We start from the raw sequence: 19,361 nt of genomic DNA on the forward strand, positions 1-19,361 counted from the left end.
ATCAAAAAGTCTAAAAATATGAACGATTTTCAAAATTTCTCCCAAAATATTTTTAAAAAAAATTACGCTAAAATTTCATTTAATTTCTTTTTTCTTTCACAGTGTGTTATGGTGCAAACTATAATATTCTGAGATTCTCAGTTTATCTGTTAATATTTGCAAAAAGTCGTTTTAACTTTAAATTTGAAAAAAAAAAATTAATCCTCTAAAAATCAAAAGCGTGACACCACATCCACAAGCAGTGTATGTACAAAGTTTGAGTTCTATATCTTATCGGGAAGCAGTTTAAAAATCCATTACCATCTTTTAACCATAGCGACAAGCGCCAAGAGTGAACTAAATAACAGCTTATAAAATAATAATAATAATTAAAAAGCATATATTTTTCAGGAACCATTACGAAAGTTCAGGTACCAGTTGCGAAAGTACAGATTACAAAATTAACAACAGTAAACCACGTTAAAAATGTGTAAACTGTATTAGAAATCTGCCAAATCGGAGACGTCATTGTTCATAGAGGCTTTAGGTGTAAAGGGGAAGGAAGACGGTGGTCTTCTGAACGGGTCCTAAAGACGAAACTCTTTCATGTCTCCTTTTTCTCCCCTTGCTAACGGCAGCTGTGCGAAGGAGCGTTGCATGTGAACGGGGCTTATAGGTCAGATAAGTGAGCATTAGTCAACAACAATGATAACTAAAATTGAAAAGTTTTCAAAACATTTATGCCATTAATGTAATAATTAAGATAACATCTCTAATGCCATTTATTATGTTATCCATCACAGATTAATCTTTATCCTGTGGGCTAGCCACGACTTTGCTGAATTTTTATTACTTATATTTGCTGTCATTGCTATAGAAAAAGATTTTATTAATGATGTATCTTCACATTTTCAGCTGATTATCTCTTTAGGAGTTATTGAATATGTCTTTGTCACTCCTAGCCATCACAGAGTACATCATGGTAAGTAGGAAACTGACACCCTATTAAAGTTTAAAATTACCTCCTTCTTCTGTATAGAACCAAGTTATCAATCACCATAATACTTTGAAATAGTAAATACATATAAAAAAAAAGAAACCCTTCTGACCGAATAGAATTTAATTCTGAATTTTATATTTTTCTCAAGTATTTTAGCGAGTTTTATAATGTTATTTTAAAATAGAAGCTATAAATAAACAGTGATATATTATTGTAAATGCATTATTTAGACCTTTTTAACTTAATCTTTCAAATATTTCAAGATTTTTTTTTGTGTATACATTGCAATTCTCTTGATAAAGAATATGAATAAATTCGTAATTCAAAATTTGAAATGTTGTTTAAGAGGCTGATAGTCTAATTCTAAGCAATTTCATTCCTGGAAAGAATCAACTAAATTGTATGTGTAGGTGGGTGAGAGGGGGAATGTCAATAAGACGAGAACAGTTTAAATAGTTCAAGGATGTCAAGGTTATTCGTCATGTTTCTTAAAGCTGGACAAATGATACTTCAGCTAAGATACCTCGAAATCCCACAACGTTCAGTTAACCTGAATTGAACAGCACTTAGTGTATGTAAATAAATCAGAAATGAAGGCTATGCTAAGTATGTAATTATATGCAAACGTGTTTGAGTGTCGTCCTTTCATTGAACAAGTTGTTCTTTCAATGCGGTAAAAAGGAGGAGGGTAAGGAAGAAAAGCAGCGGAAAATGACTTCATAACTGTTTACAGTAGTTTTATCAAACTTCCATTTGTAAAATTATCCAGATGATGTAGTAATTTTAAGGCACAGGAGTAATTGAAATATTCGAAATAAATGCGATATAACCCATCCGTATAACTGTGTATCTTTTTTTGTTTTGTTTTATTCACTAACACATATTAATGTATAATAAATGAAGAAGTTTGATTTTATTTATTATTTAGTTTGATTTATTATTGTATTTTATTTCAGCAAAGATTATACAAACGGGAAAAAATATTTCCGTTAAACAAAATATAGAACACACTTTTTTGAAAACTAAAACAATTTTCAGTAGTCTAAAATCACAACGAACTAATGAAACGAAATAAAATCACGAAATTAAATTTTATTGATGTAGGTTCTAAAATTAACCACTTGCGCTACGATTAAACTTCACGGTTGCGGTGCCGTGCGCTACAATATAATAAGCGGTAAAGTGTCTCATTTACGCCGCTTCGCGTCTGCGAGTGCAATCCAGAGCTGTAACTCGAGAAATAAACTGTTTGAAATTAATCATTTCTTGACTTATTTAATAACTTCGGACGAATGGTAATATATTTCTCAGAGAAAATCTTTTTAATTAACAACGAACTTATTTATTTAGCATTCTAAACATTACAAAAAGAATAACATTCCGTGAGTTATCAAGCTCAAAGCAATATATAAAAAACATAACTGTTGCCACAAAAAATCTACATTATTAAATTATTGTGTATTAACTGAGTTCGTGCACGTTCCTAAACATAAACAATCTCGTTGTTAGGCGACGTGTGCACCACGTTATTTTCATTTTTGCGATAAATACCTATCGACGTGGTGTTCACGTCGCTCGCGGTTTCAGACAAAAGCGTCTCGACGTGCGAGGCACGTCTTTTTAGCGCAAGTGGTTAATTACCTAATCTTTGTCATATATGTATTTATTTAATTACGTGCTCCCCCATTAGGCACTACGTGGAAAGGAAGGAATGCCCCGTAAAGGGCTTTGTGAAGAAAACTTGCTCGTATGCATGTTACACATGGAAGAAAACCACAAAAGCATCCATGCAGCCAGCCCTTTCGCCAAGACTCGTACCTTGTACGCCGAACCAGTGTTCAGCGGCTTTTACCTCTCGGTCATTGGTGGGCCATAGCTGATGTGTAGTTATTAATTTTACTGTACAGTTGTGTTATTCATAACGAATCTCTCCTTCACAATTGCGTTTATTATAAGCTAAGCTGTTTCCTTATATTTGCTATGGGAATAATTCTTAGCTGTTTCTTAACTAGTCAAAAATCGCGGAAGAGCGTAATAAATTTCATACAATATGCAAACAGTGTTGGAAGTACTGAAAATTTAAAAAAAATATTAGTTATAAAAATAGCTGAACGCAATTACGTACTCATAGAATTTTAATCGCATTTAATCTGAATCTTCTACATACAAGAAGACTCTTTTGACCTTTGCTTTCTGAAGTATCCAGGGTCGGAGCCAGAGCCAATGCAACCGGTGCGGCGGACAGAATTTAGGAGCTGCCAAATATTTAAAATTTAGAAAAGGAAAGAAAAATTTATGAGTTAGTGAATTAGAAAGGGATTTATGGATGGCAAAGTTTTTTTATTTTTTATTATTATTATTTTTTAATTTAGGGGAGCCATTAGGCAGCAGAATTTAGGAACTCGCAGAGATTGCATCGGGCGAAAAAATACCTAACGACCTGAGCACATCTGCTATTAGTTTCTTGTGAGGTACTAGATTTAATAACGTGTTCGAAGAGATCTTTTTATTCTTCAAGATGATCCTCTGGCAGTGAATGTAACTGACGCTGAACTGGTCTTATCTCAGCTTGTCAGAATATACATGCTTCGATTTTGATCTGAACATTTCCCTAAGTTTAATTTCTAATTCTTTAGGAAGTTCTTGACAGTTGCAGCAAGCACAGATTCTTTATGCTGTCCTCCTTTTCATTAGAAGAAAGTTACTGTGGTTCTGGTCAAAGGACGTTTGTAATTTTTCAGTTGTAATAAAATACCAAGAAATATATTTATTTAAACATTGCTATGGTTATTATCTTTGTTTACGTCTAAGCCATTTTAACGTGCTTTTAAAATATAATCCGCATTTAAGAAGTAATGAAATCCGCTAGCGATTCATAATGGAGGACCATGCTTATTAGTTATGCGTACGTTCGTTATACAATGTATCAGTACACTAAAATAAGGTAATGAAATTATTTTATGTTGGTCTGAAATAAAATGACACCGGTTTTATTCAACTAAAACATTGTATTTTTCAGTGGCGTACCTAGATGGGAGAGATCCGCCTCGGGAGGCATATTTTTTGGGGCGATATTTCTGACATGAAAGATTATTTTATATGGGTTAGTCATATGGATCACTGATTCAGGTGAAGAATAATGAGATTATGAATTTCCATGTAGAAATAAAGAGAAAAGAAAAATAGTTTTTACTTTAAATGAAGTCTTCAAAAAATCACCACGAGATTTCCACTTGTTATAGATTTTTTATTCCTTCAAAACTTTTGATTGTAAATTGCGAATACAAACTAAATTATGATCACGGTAACATTAATAAGGAAGAATTCCTCGTTAAGAGAGAAGTATTTTAGCATTTTATTTCCGTTATTGCTAAGGAAACCAAAGTAGGAATGTTGAAGGGCGGTCCTTTTGGATTTTAGTTTACTCTGTAATACAATCTTCAAAAAAAGTTTCAAATATTATGATACTACTGAGAACTCTTCTTGAAACTGCTGTAAGTATTATTCTTTCTGAGAAGAGTTTTCTAAATAAAAATCAATTAAGGACAGCAAATGTTTGTTTTGCATTTAGAAAATCTTTCTATACTCTCTATATTTCACCACGTGGAGAAATCAAGTAGACCTCTAAAATGGCATCGACAGTTATGCAAACATTAAAAAAAAAGATAAAGATAACGCGCGAAACGTTAAAAAAATCTGAAAGCTTAGAGTTTACATTATGTCCAAAGGGAACTGTTTTTAAACTTTTTGTGTATTACCTTTATTTATTAAATATTCTTTGAACTTAAACCATAAAATTCAATTCAACGGCAATATCGCAAAATAATATTAAAATGACCATATCCTTAGAATTTATGATAGACAGTCTCGCGCGCTGGAGATAAAAATATTTTTTTCTTCCGTCAAGTTTTGCCATTACTCTCGCTTCGAAATCGTTGAGTTTGTTAATCAAATATTCGTTGAAGTATTACAAAATATGACATCTATAATAAAACAAATTTCAAATTCCAAATTAGGGCTTCCAGACACCCATAATCCATTAAAAATTACGTTATTCAAAACTTGATGGTTCTAGGTACCGTTGTTTTACGACAATGTGAGAAACATACACACAGTTATGCAGATTTTTTTCATTATTTAATTTCTTTAAATATAACACAGGGCGAAAAAATTTGGTGGCAACAATTTGAAAATTGAACAGATATTTAAAGTTTCCAACGCAAAATGCCAAAACGAAATTAATAGCCCTACTAGGCTAAAAAACAAAAACAAAAACAAAACAAAAAAAATCGGAAATCATCGGATTTTACATTATGCCAAAAGGGCATTTTTTAATGTTCTGTGTGTTACCGTTATTTATTAAATATCATGTTCTTCGCACTTAAACCATAAAATTCAAATCAACAGCAATATCACAAAATATTTAAATCTGTATATGTTTAGAATTTCCGATATACAGTCTCGAGTGCTGGATATAAAAATGTTTTTTTTTTTTTTTTTTTTTTTCCATTTTTCTGTACAGTGTTGCCATTGCTCGCTTTGAAATCGTTGAGTTTGTTAATCAAAAACTCATTTACAAAATGTGAAATAGATAATAAAACAGATTCCAAATTGGGGTTTCCAAATGCCCCAATTTGGGGCATTCAAGTGGAGACGTACGTTATTTAAAATTTGACGGCTCTAGGTACCATTGTTTTATCACAATGCGAGAAATATGCATACATTTATGCAGATTCTTCATTATATAATTTCTTTAAATATAATACGGTGGGATAATATTTGGTGGTAACAATTTAAAACGTGAGTAGCCATTTAGAGTAAATCAACGCAAAATGCCGAAACGAAATTAAAAGCCTTCCTGGGAAAATTTCCCCTTTAAGTTAAAAAAAAAAAAAACTGAAATGTTTCAGTTTTTAAATTACGTCCAAAGGGATGTTTTTTTAACATTTTGTATGCTAAATTTATTTATTAAATATCACGTTCTTATCGCAAAATAGTTTTAAAATGAGCATATCTTTAGAATTTTCGATACTGAGAGTCACGCACTGGAGATACAAATGTTTTTTCTGTACAACGTTGCCATTGCTCGCTTTGAAATCTTTGAGTTTGTTAATCAAAAATTCGTTAAAGTTTTACAAAATATGAAATCAATAATAAACCAAATTCCAAATTTCAAATTAGGGCTTCCACATGCCCATATTCTATGGAAGATTACGTTATTCAAATTTTGATGGATCTAGGTACCGTTGTTTTATCACAATGCGAGAAACATGCGTACATTCATGCAGATTCTTCATTATTGAATTTCTTTAAATATAATACAAGGCTAAAATATTTGGTGGCAACAATTCGAAAAAGGAAGCAACTCTTATCGTGAATCGACGCAAAATACCAAAACGAAATTAATAGTCATTCTGGGCAAATGCCCCTTTGGACTAAAAAAAAAATCTGAAAGAGTTCAGCTTTTAAATTACGTCCAAAGGGGCGTTTTTTTAACATTTTGTTTGTTACCTTTATGTATTAAATATCATGTTCTTTGCACTTAAAACATAAAATGCAATTCAAGAGCAATATCGCAAAATAATTTTAAATTGATCATATCTTTAGAATTTCTGATACAGTCTTACGCGCTGGAGATAAAATTTTTTTTTTTTTTTTTTTTTTTTACAACTTTGCCATTGCTCGCTTTAAAATCCTTTACTTTGTTAATCAAAAATTCGTTAAAGTTTCACAAAATATGAAATCGATGATAAAACAAATTTCAAATTTCAAATTTAGGCTTCCAGATGCCCATATTCGCACAAGTACGTTATTCAAAATTTGATGGCCCCAGGTACGGTTCTTTTATCACATTGCCAGAAAGATACATACATTTATGCAGAATCTTCATTATTTAATTTCTACAAATACAATACAGGGGGATAATACTTAGAGGCAACAGTTTGAAAAGTGTAACGGACATTGATGATGATATTGATTTTAAGTGATTCGACGCAAAATCGCAAAACTAAAACAATAGTCCCTCAGGGACAAAGCGCCATTGGACTAAAAAATCTGAAGGCTTTCAGATTTTATATTACGCCCAAGGGGTGTTTATTTATCGTGTTGTGTGTTACCTTTATTTTTTAAATATCATGTTCTTCGCGCTTAAATCATAAAAATTCAGTTCAACAGCAATAGTGCAAAATAATTTACAAAGAGCATATCTTTGGAATTTCCGATACACAGTCTCGCGCGTTGGAGATACATTTTTTATTTTATTATTTTTTTTAAACATGTTGCTCGCTTTGAAATCGTTGAGCTTCTTAATCAAAAACTCAAGAATGCTTTGAAAAAAATGAAGTAGATAACAAAAAAAAAAAAAAAAAAAAAAAAAAAAAAAAGGCAAGCAGAACTGTAACATGATTTTAAAACATTGGAATTAAAGTTTTTTTTTCTTTAAATATAAGTCTAGAGTTTTAATTTATTTTCCTCCATGTCATTTTGACACTTCGTCACACTTTACGTTACACTTCGCCTCAGGTGGTAATTTTAGGGACTGCTCCGGGTGCCAAGAGATCTAGCTACGCCACTGGTATGCTTTGCTAATGTAAAGCAATTAAATAGCAAAATTACGGAAAAGATCAACAAAGCACTGCAATTTCATATGCAGCATGTAATCTTCTTTTCATTTACGTTCATATATAGGGTGGTTCAAAACTATATGTCAAAAATGTAAAGCCAGGTGAAGGGGACCTGAATAAGCAGATTTCGTATAGGGAATGTGTGTACGGTAATGCCGCATTAAAGCGCTTGCACGCAAAAGAGTGTGAATCACTGGAAACTGAGGAAACAAGCAAAGGCAAAAAAAAAAAAAAAAAAAAAAAAAAGTATGAACAGTATACATTAGGTGCTTGAGAGTGCGGCCACGAACAGCGATACAAGATTCACAGAGGCGGCGCATGGCGTACATTAGAAAAGACGACAGGTATGTCGAGCGCATGTCCAGCAGCAACAGACAAGCGGACAACAAGATTTCCTGCAGATGGTGACGGGAGGCTCTTAATATGACCCCAAAAGAAGAAATACAAGTAGGTTAAATCAGAAGAACGCGGAGGCTAGGGAATTGGTCCTCCCGTCCTATCTAATGCTGACCGTAGACAGCGTCCAGGTAAATCTGACGTTCCGGCTGAAGTGAGCTGGGGCTTCATCATGCTGGAACCACAATCGTCTGCTAACGGCTGGAGGAACATCGACCAAAAGTTCAGGGAAGACCTCCCTTTACGTTCACTGTGCATCTATTCCATTTCCTTCTGCAACCCCATACATAAAATGTATGTCGGCAAGCTTCGCATTGGTGTAACTACGCATGCTGCTCGAGATCCCTGCGGGAAATGAAGAATTCAGCTAGCGTAGCTCTTTTATACCCCGCACTTTTCAGCGCTGTCTACAGGCTCAACGCAGCATTACCGCACACATTCCTATATGAAATCTGCTTATTTAGGTTCCCTCTACCTGGCTTTACATTTTTGATATAAAGTTTTAAAACATCGTGTATAGGTTACATATTAGTTGCTAAGCTTTGTAGCTCACTGTCACACAAGTTCTTTTAAGTTTAGTTTTTAAATCATATGTATCACCTTTTGGTATCATTTTAACAAATGAAAACGCTAGAAATATCTAAATATATTAAAAAACTTAACTTACTTGGCCGAAGAAAAAAATGAGTGATGCTGATAATAAAGTTACGTGATCCCGGAAAACGGATAATTTGAATTCTACTGTGCATAATTATCTCTGTAACGGTTATAATTATTTTGTTTCGGATTAATTTATATTTAAAATTTAATACAGAAATGCTGTTATTTTATACCTATATGTTTGAGATTAATTTTATCTGTCTGTTACACAGCGCGCGAAGTCTGAGCAATATAGCGGCATCGAAATGGTTTTCTAATACCAGAAATAAAACACATGACCGCAGTACCATTAATCCCATTTAACTTTGGAGGAATCTAGCATTCCAAGCTAATCTAATAAAATAATTGTGAGAGAAACAAGCCTCATGGACTGCTATAATACAGTTAAATTCATTTAGGTTTTTTGGCTTGTTTATTTTTTGTTGTTTACTTGTTTGCACCAGTTATCATAATTTCTTCATTTATCGATAGATTTCTATTTAAGCTTTGTTACTGTTTGTTATTTTGTACCATGGGTTATGCCAATTCCCTATTGCTTTTCTACACCTACCATCTGCATTTGAAAGTAAGTCTTTTTAAATCTAAATTTTGTAATTCCAAAATTTATATGTTACTGAAGATTGCAATTATATAGAAATATATTTTCATGGAAAAGTAATTCCAAAAGAATTTTTAAAATTTTCGAACAATAGCTTAGTATGTCGTTCTCCTTTATACAGATTCCTAACAAATTAAATATTACAGTTTTAATGCTTTTTTTAATGACATAAATTCTGCATGTTACCAAAATCAGTAGATATACGTTCTTGTACAACGTGAAGAAAATATGCGTGATACAGATTAAACGCTATGTGAGACTGAGTGATATTGACAATTCTGGTTGGAGGTTTGGTTTGGTCTCAAAAATGCGAACATCTGAAGTGCTAAAAAATGCTGTTAGGGAAAGTATTCGCAGGAATCGTAAAGCCTATATTTCGTAAAATCCTCACTCAGAACATAAATACCACATCATTTTGTGGTGCAATAATTATGATTACATTAATGCGTGGGATAATTCTAGCGAAGCTATGAGCCTATGTCAGTCATTTGAAGCAATATACAGATACCAAAGGTACATTTGTGCACAGAATGGGGTGGGATTCGTAACCATCTTATATAATTTTATTACTATTTCGTATATTGTAAAACGGTTTAACCTATATAAATCTAAGGCAATTAAATAAACATGTTTGTTATTTTATCTTTAAATTTTTTTTTTTTAAATTCAAACCTTTTTACGCTGGATCATTCCTATTCGTGTGTTTATTCTTCTGTGTACACAAATACTTTAACTTGTTTTTACAGGTTTTTTTTTCTGTAGGTTAAAGTAATTCGGTTTGTGAATGGCTTTCAAACAGCAATGTTATCTCTGGGAATGTGTTTTATTTCATAGAGTTAGATTCTTGCTTCTGTTTTTTTGTTTTCCCTCTTCTTCATAAATATTTTTTCTTCACACCTTTTACTACTTTTCCACCGTTTGTTCATTTTTTGCTGTAGATCTTTTATCGCTTATTGAGAAAATCATTGTGGTAACTTTCGATTTGATTTATTCGCCTTATTTATTCTTAGACTGTCACTTTTAAAAGGTTTTAAATTTTATTAATTCGTATTTTTGTAGATCACGCGCCCACTTAGAAATACAGTATAATGTTTTTTAGAAAATGGATTTCGGATTACATTATGAATATAAACTAATATTACTACGTACATATTTTTATTCCTTCCTTCCAAATGCAGTTGTTTCACTGCAGCGGACTTGCAGCCACTTTATGTTTGTATATAAATCTCTCTCTCTTTCTATATATATGCATGTAATGAATCCAAATGTGTAGGTGAAATCATTGGAACATTTAACAGCTTTCGATATTACGTAGATGGCCGAGAAGACGATAATGGCTTGACGGTAGGGCAGACTGAAAAAGCATGATGACACATTTAGCACAATTGAGCTCGAAGAATCACAATCTTTATTTTTTTTTATTTCGTATATCAAATCATCCTTTTGCAGACAAGCTATTTCTTAATTATAGTGGAATACAAGAAGTTCCATTTTAAAGTACGACGTTATCTTAGGCAAATAAGCCCCAGCTTGGAAAAGCAGCGTCTTGCCAGCAGAGCCGCGTAAGCGAAAGAGAACGCTGCAACTCAGAGGAAGAAGGGAGGGAGTCGATAGTTTTAGTTCGAGTTAGAGAACGTTTTGGTTTACAACTAATTTGATTGGACAAGAGGTATCTGCATTAAAACGTTACGTAACATAGAAAAAATCTGAACTTTGGTGGAAGAACTTATGAACCCAAGGGGAGATCATCAAATCTGGAATGTTAATTTTGAGGTCGCCAATTATTTTTTTAAAGCAACTATCATATTTTGTTATATTTTACACACACAAACACATACAGATATATATAATTAAAGGAAAAAATATGTATATCGCATATAAATCTTTCTCTGAAATATTACCTATTATAGACTTACAAAAGTGCTCTTGTATATATATTACAGATTATAAACTGAAAATTTAATATTGATTTAAGTCGTTCAAAAGGTCTGCGAAATTAATTAAACAATCGAGAAATAATTAACACAAAATTAAAATCGATTCATAGTGGCAGACGTACTGACAGAAAGGAAGAATAAATTTTATTTTTACTCCTCCTGATTATATATAATTTAAGTCTCGTTCATGCAAAGTACATTAAATTATTTAGAAACATATCTGGTTTTGAATTTCTTATTTGTTGAATTATAATATTTAGTTAACTTTTAATAGATATTGAATAACTGTTATATAATTTATGAAGTTTCTAGAGAAAATATTTGTTTCTTATAATGGTAGATCGCCGCATTATAAGGAGCGAGCAGATGCTATCAGCTTGCTTTATATATTACATATAATTGTTCTTTGCAAATTTGTGTATTGTTTCTTGTCAGTTATTTTTTTATTACACTGACGAACTAAATAATTTGTTATAACATTTTTATTTTGATGTTATGAGACACTTTTGGTACTCCTTAATTTATGTATTTGAAATATTGCTCAGATTATTTCCATACATTTTTTTTCTAATTAACTTTATCATCTGGTTTTTTTTTTTAGTCCAAAGGGATAATTTGCCCAGAAGGACTATTAATTCCGTTTTGGAATTTTGCTTTGATTCACTAGAAGCGTTGTTTCACTTTTCAAGTTGCTGCCACCAAATATTATCGCCCTGTATTATATTTCAAAAAATTAAATAATGAAGAATCTGCATAAATGTATGCATGTTCCTCTCATTGTGATAAAACAACGGTACTTAGAACCACCAAATTTTGAATAACGTAATTCTCCTGCGAATATGGGAATCTGGAGAACCAAATTTGAAATTTGGAAATTGTTTTATTATCGATTTCATATTTTGTGAAACTTTAACGAATTTGTGATTAACGAACTCAAGGATTTCAAAGCGACCAATGGCAACGTTGTACAGAAAAAACATTTTTATCTCCAGCGCGCGAGACTGTGTATCGGAAATTCTAAAGATATGGTCATTTTAAAATTACTTTGCGATATTGCTCTAGAACTGAATTTTATGGTTTAAGTGAGAAGAACATGATATTTAACAAATAAAGGTAACACAAAAAATGTTAAAAAAGCGTCCCTTTAGACGTAATTTAAAATCTGAAACCCTTCAGATTTTTTTTTCTTTTTTTGTGCATATGTAATTTTAACTAGACAACTTATCCGATTAACACCGATCCTATTTCTACACATACGTTAAGATCTGTCTTGTATATGCATATATAGAATATATGGGAAAATGGCTGTATAAGAATATATAATAAATATATATGCGCATATAAGAAAATTTCATTTCGTTAATTTTCATTATTTTTTACACGGATAGATGAACATCACTTGCTCATTTTCACACTCTTATAATTATAATATAATTAATAGCGTTCACGTAGCATTTAAAGCAGACATTCTTTGCGAATTTCCTATGAAATGTTTGTAGGGTTTATACTTATTTTAACTAACATTTATTTTAAGTTTAAACTATCTTTCCTGTCAAGCCTTACTTTTCCCTGGAATTGCCAATGCCAGAGTATGTAAACTTTAGTAGAACGCGCAAAGTATTCAAATTTTAAGCAGAAGTAATTTGAGTTAAATAGAAGGGAAACGAGTTCGTAAGTGTGCTTTCTTGCTTCACGAGCGTGAAGGTAGCTAGGTAGAAATTGAAGAACCGCGCGTTTCGGCCTGTGTGCTTGCCCCGGCAGATAGTTGAATCTTTCAACTTAATATTCAGAGAATTTGCTGAAATATCAGCTGTATCTTAGAACGCGGTTAGGTTAGTTACGTTAGGTTAGGTTAGTTCTTATTTTTATTTTACCGCCGGGTCGGCGTAGTTTGTGAGCGTCAAGTGCATGCATCTGTAACTTCTAAAGTAGAATAAAAAGGGAGTTAAACCCTTCTTAAGAGTTTTGTGTAATTTCCAGTTCATAGCAGTCACTATTATTGTTGCGTGTAGGTTGGGGCCGCGCAACACCACATTGGCGCCCGAACACTTGTCGAACTGAAATGGCCGAAAACTGGATGGAAGTTTCTGGACAAGTCCAATAACAAGAAATGGCAAGCTAATTGGAAGGATTTTGATACCTGGTCCAGACGATGAGAGCATCAATCAAGCCAAACGTCAATTTCGACGGAAAACATTCGGTGGCGATATTCTTAGAAGGCCTTGAAAACCATTTCCAGCTCTACCCTGTGCCTGAAAGACAAAAAGTTGTCATTGCCACATCTGCACTAAGAGGACAGGCCTCGCTATGATGGAAGAATATAGGCCAATTTTTATTAGGGGAATTCGGAGGCCAAACATATACCTTTGAAAATTTCAAAAAATCATTATTAAAGGCCTTCCCCATAGTGAAAACCGAGCAAGGCTAGAAGCCGAACTGTATAGTTTTTATCAACGGAATATAGAAGAGTTGACGGACTTTATTCTGCGAAAAATTAAGCTGACGGATATGCTGTATAGGAAGAAACCCAACGCGGAGATTATTGAAATAATCTTACCAAGATTGCTACCTGCTGTTCAAGATTACTTCGAAATTAGAAACCCAAGCACATTGCAGGAACTCTTCGAGTTGGCGGTCAAGTTCCAAAATCGCAGAACAGCGGAAAGAGCTAGAGGGTCATCGTATTCTCAAGGTCTCCGTAGACAATCTTCAAATCAGCAGACCAGAAATGCAAATCGCTCTTATGGGGGAAAGAGCTATCTAGCTAACTCATCGAAGCTCGAGGGTCAAGGCCCAAAAAGGAAATTTGAAAACAATCGTCCGCGTACCCAGAAGGCAGAAGTTGAAAGGAAAGCTTTAAACGAGTAGAGGGGCCTATAAAAGCGAGGGTCCAGATCCCGGAAGTTTCGAAAAAACCCTCAAGAAGATGAGTAAATACGGTCGTCGTAAAAAACTCACAATTACCGATTATACAAGTCCTGGTTGGCGATGTACCAGTAGAAGCCCTCATCGATACAGGAGCAGAAGGTAATTTTATGAGTGATACTTTTTTAAGAAGAATTTTAATACGTTACGATTATTTAAAAATAAAAACACAGAAATCATAGCAGCGCAAGGACAAACTTGTCAATGTATTGGCAAATTATCATTACAAATACAAGTTAAAAACGAAAGCCTTAAAGTATTAATTTTTGTAGTAAAAAATTTGCAAAGTCCACTTATTTTAGGTATGGAGATTTTAAAAGCCGCGAAGGCGAAACTGAATTTTCAGGAAAGTTCTATTGTGCTGGAGATGGATCGGAAGGTGGTGGAGCCAGTGGAACAACCGCAAGTCGACCTTGGCCATTTGAATGACCATGAAAGTCAAGCCATCCAGCAAGTGGTGAGTACTTTTTCGAATTTGTTTTCAGAACGGCCTGGTAACTGTCAAATTGTTACGCATGATATACAGTTAACTGCCGACAAAACCTGTAGGACTAAACCTTACCGCTATGATAAACAGAAAGAACAAATCATCGAAGAACTCATTCAGGAAATGTTAAAGAACCAGATAATAACGCCCATAAATAGTGAGTACGCGAGTCCAGTCGTACTATGTAGGAAAAAGAATGAGTTTCCTCCTTCGGATAAAAGGGCTTGGAGGTTTGCTATCGATTACAGAAAGCTTAATAGTGTTACTAAGTTCCCAGTTTACCCTTTGCCGGTTATAGAGGAAATTATTAGAAAGATTAAGTCTACGAGATACATGACTACGTTGGACTTAACGTCTGGCTACTATCAAATAGCTATGAGACCCGAAGACATACATAAAACCGCGTTTATAACAAAATCGGGCACTTATGCATTTTTTACGCATGCCCTTTGGGTTGTGTGGGGCCCCGTCAACATTCCAGAGAGCTATGGACATTGTGCTAAAGCCTGTCCTAGGAAAATCGACTTTAATCTATCTAAATGATATAATTATAACGAGTAATACGTTGGAACAACATATTAAAGACTTAGAAGAAGTTTTTAAATTATTAAAAGAGGCCGGTCTTACAATTAATGCATCAAAATGCAAGTTCGCAACTAAAGAACTTAAATATCTGGGTTATAAAATTTCGCAAAAGGGTATAGAAACTCAGGATTCAAAAATAAAAGCCATCAAGAATTTCCCACCTCCCAACACCGCCAAGAAACTTTCTTCTTTCCTTGGGTTATGTTCTTATTATCAGTCGTTCATAAAAGATTTTGCTAATATTGTTGAACCCTTGTTAGTAATTAAAAGAAAGAAAAGTAAATTCACGTGGACAGCAGAAGCAAATCCTGCATTTGAAAGGTTAAAAGAAGCGCTCTTCAATGCCCCTGTTTCGAAATTCCCGTAGGGGGTCGAAAACTTGGAAATTGCAGCAGATGCGTCGGACTATGCTGTAGGTGCTGTTCTCATGCAAAATGGCCATCCTTTGGCATTTTTAGTAAAACTTTGAACCCTATGCAAAGGAATTATACATCTACAGAGAGAGAAACATTATCCGTATTAAGGGCTGTACACAAATTTCGAGTTTATTTCGGCAAAGCGCCAGTAACAGTCTTTTCGGATCGTGCGGCTGTTGGTAGACTTTACTCGGGGAAAAACCTAACGCCTAGGTTAATATGATGGGCTTTAAAACTTCAAGAGTATAACCTCTTAATTAAATATAAACCGAGTAAGGAAAACAATGTAGCTGACGCACTATCTCGTGTAAAACTGGACGATGAAGGAAATGAACTCAAATGCGCTGTGTTGACTTCAAAAATTTTAGATTCTAGAGATACGATTATCACTGAACTGAAAGCTGATCCGGAATTTGGAAGTATCTATGCGTATTTGAAAGACCCCGAAAACTTTGAACACACAGATATCGATTCAATAAGAAATAGAGCAGAAAACTATGAAATAATAGATAATTTATTATTTTATACGAAAACAACAAACGAAAATTTCGAATACAAACCAGTCATCCCAGCCTCGCTTCGATTAAGCATTTTGAAGGAATTACACGACGCGAAAACAGCGGGTCATTTAGGGGTCAGAAAGACTTTAAAAATGGTACGCGAGGCGGGATATTTCCCGCAATTATACAAAATAGTAACTGCGTATGTCAGGTCCTGGAATCAATGTCAGTTAATAAATGATATTAATTACAGCCCGGCCGGGTACTTAAATAGCATTCGCGCTACATTTCCGAATGAAATTTTAGGCATAGATCTTCTTGGTCCTTTCCCCCAGAGTGAGTTAAATAAAAATCGTTTTCTTTTAGTAATTGTAGATCATTTTTCAAAATGGACGGAAATTGTTCCACTTAAACTCGCGTCAGCCAAAACAGTCGCAGATACATTCTTACACAAATACATCTTAAAATACGGTGCACCGATAAAAGTCATTAGCGATAACGGTAAGCAATTCGTTAGCCAAATATTTGATAAAGATAAATTATTCTTTGTGCAACAAAGAGAGCAAGAGTTCAAACAAAAAGATGTGCAAAAACTCATTGACCAGGCGGTTAAAAGCTCGGATACGGCAAGAAATAGACAGAAATTATACTATGATAGAAAACGCCGTGAAGCAGATTTTAAAGTTGGGGATAAAGTGTTCAAGCGAAAATTTTCTTTATCAAGTGCCCCAGACAATTTTACTGTAAAGTTAGCTCCAAAATTTGAAGGCCCCTATGTAATTCAGGAAATCAAGGGAGTCGTATTGTACCTTAAGAACGAGAGAGGGGAAATCTTTAAAGCAAGACCCAACCAGGTGAAAATATATTAATGACCAGATGAAAATTATAAATGACCAGGTCCCGACCAGGTAAAAATATATTATAATCAAAATGATTTTGAAATCCTTAAAAGTTTCTTGCAGGACAAAAAGCGTAAAAGTAGTGGAAGGTCCAGGAGTAACGTCACCCGCTCCATCACCCAAGAAGCAGGGAACTGAAGGGAAACCTAGCCCTTCTAGAAGTCATGCTACGGTACCGAAAAGAAGAAAGGAAAACGTTCAGACTCCAGCATTTAAGACATACAAGAAAGCAACGCCGCCGTGTAAAGAATCTTTGGTAAAGAGTAAAAGATCAGTTACAACATATCGCAGTAGAAATTCTGCATCGAGGAAAACACTTCCAGGGCCAGATAGTCAGGAGCAAACAAGGCCGCCGTTCACGAAGAACGAAAAGACAGCAGGAGGAAAGAAAAGACCACCACCAACAGAAGAAAAATTTAAGCACGATTCCAGACCGGAAGACGCCAAGACCAGCCGTCCAGGGGCAAAACGGAAAAGACAGCAACCCGACGACTACCACTCCGAGAGGCCGGCATACAGAGGGCGAAAAAGAAAAATCTACATGGACGAAACTCGAAAAACACAAAGGAGACGACTGACTTCGATGAATTCCATAACGTGGGAGCAGTTCTGCCAGAAGAGGATGTCGGAGTTCCAATCATAGAAAACTCAAATATAAGTTAAAATCTTCTATAAATTTTTCTTTTGTTCCGAAATGTTATGCGTAAATACGAAGTTCTATGTTTTGACGGAAGTCAATTTGTCTCGGTTGGGACTTAGTTTTGTTTTACTTTATTTAGCCAAGGCAAAAAGTATTATTTTCTTTAAGTATAAAATCTAAGAACAAGCAGTTCCTTTTGGTCGAAAGACTAATTCTGTTATGTTAAAGCCAAAATTTGGCCGAAAGTAAAATAACTTCGTATTCTTGTATTAATGAGAAATTTAGTTTCAGTGCCGCCAGCTTGGCGAAGAATGCGTGAAGTAAAAATTTATTTTTCTCTTATTCATTTTATGGTAAATTGTAAAAATCATATGTATTAGAGTTTTGTAAATATACGTAAATAATTGAAAGTTATGTAAAAGTAGAATTTAGTCTAGAAGCCTAAAATTTTAGATGCTAAAAGTAAATACTCGAAAGAAATGAATTAAAGTTTAAGTATTAAACAGCAGATAAAATCATGCTTTAGAGCGAAAGCCTGCATGTCTAAAGGTGAATGAGGGGGAAGTTAGAATGAATGTGTTTTGTAGGGTTCTCCACCTACACTTGAATTTTAAGAATGTTAAAATAGCTCATCGAGTTTTAGAATGTCGAGTAAGGTGTGTCTATTTGGTCGTTGAATTCTAACAAATCATTGTGGTTAGGGGAAGTGTTGCAATACTAAAACACGAATATTCCTGTTTGACACCACACAGGGTGGAGAGCCAGGGTAAAGTTAAATTCATGTTTGAATACTTGAATGAATGTGAATTAAGCGGTAATTAAGAAAAATAAAACGAACAAAAACTTTATTCAGTGTCAAGAAAGTGTAAATTATAATGTATTTAGAAAGATACTGATACTTATTCCTTCCAGATGTTGGAAGGAAGAGAACAGATTGATTGCTGAAGTCCAGGAAAGGTTGCTGTAAGAAGAGAGGGTAAAATGATTATCTACAGAAATTTATTCTAATTTGTGAGAAAACAGTTTGCTTTATGTAAACGAAGTTCTTAAATTTTAGTTCAGAATATGGAAACTTTTCAACAGGTCGTTTCTAGGACCTGCTTTCAAGTTTACCAAATTCTGGCAGCGGCAAATGTAGGGTTTATATTTATTTTAACTAACATTTATTTTAAGTTTAAACTACCTTTCCTGTCAAGCCTTACTTTCCCCTGGAATTGCCAATGCCAGAGTATGTAAATTTTAGTAATTTACATACTCTGGCATTGGTATGTAATTACGCGGTTAAATACGCGGTTAAATACGCGGTTTAAGTTTAAACTACCTTTCCTGTCAAGCCTTACTTTCCCCTGGAATTGCCAATGCCAGAGTATGTAAACTTTAGTAGAACGCGCAAAGTGTTCAAATTTTAAGCAGAAGTAATTTGACTTAAGGGAAACGAGTTCGTAAGTGTGCTTTCTTGCTTCACGAGCGCGAAGGTGGCTAGGTAGAAATTGAAGAACCGCGCGTTTCGGCCTGTGTGCTTGCCTCGGCGGATAGTTGAATCTTTCAACTTAATATTCAGATAGTTTGCTGAAATATCAGCTGTATCTTAGAACGCGGTTAGGTTAGGTTACGTTTAGAGAGTCTCGTAGGTAGTAACTTGTTATTGTTCATTTTTAGTTTCTTATTTTTATTTTACCGCCGGGTCGGCGTAGTTTGTGAGCGTCAAGTGCACGC

At 34.1% G+C, this 19,361-nt stretch overlaps 1 protein-coding gene across 1 annotated transcript in view; it reads left to right on the forward strand.

Annotated features, from left to right (window-relative positions):
• The window catches only part of LOC118197707 (alkylglycerol monooxygenase-like), a 94,089-nt gene that overhangs the window by 44,361 nt on the left and 30,367 nt on the right, over positions 1-19,361 (forward strand). Inside the window, exon 6 of the mRNA XM_085815330.1 lies at positions 895-961. Within this exon, the coding sequence (XP_085671456.1) occupies positions 895-961 (67 nt within the window). The remainder of the gene's footprint in view (positions 1-894; positions 962-19,361) is intronic.

Source organism: Stegodyphus dumicola, chromosome 4 (assembly GCF_044657685.1).
Source record: "Stegodyphus dumicola isolate Sdum_Otavi_A_Nest chromosome 4, ASM4465768v1".
Classification (NCBI taxonomy): Eukaryota; Metazoa; Arthropoda; class Arachnida; order Araneae; family Eresidae; genus Stegodyphus; species Stegodyphus dumicola.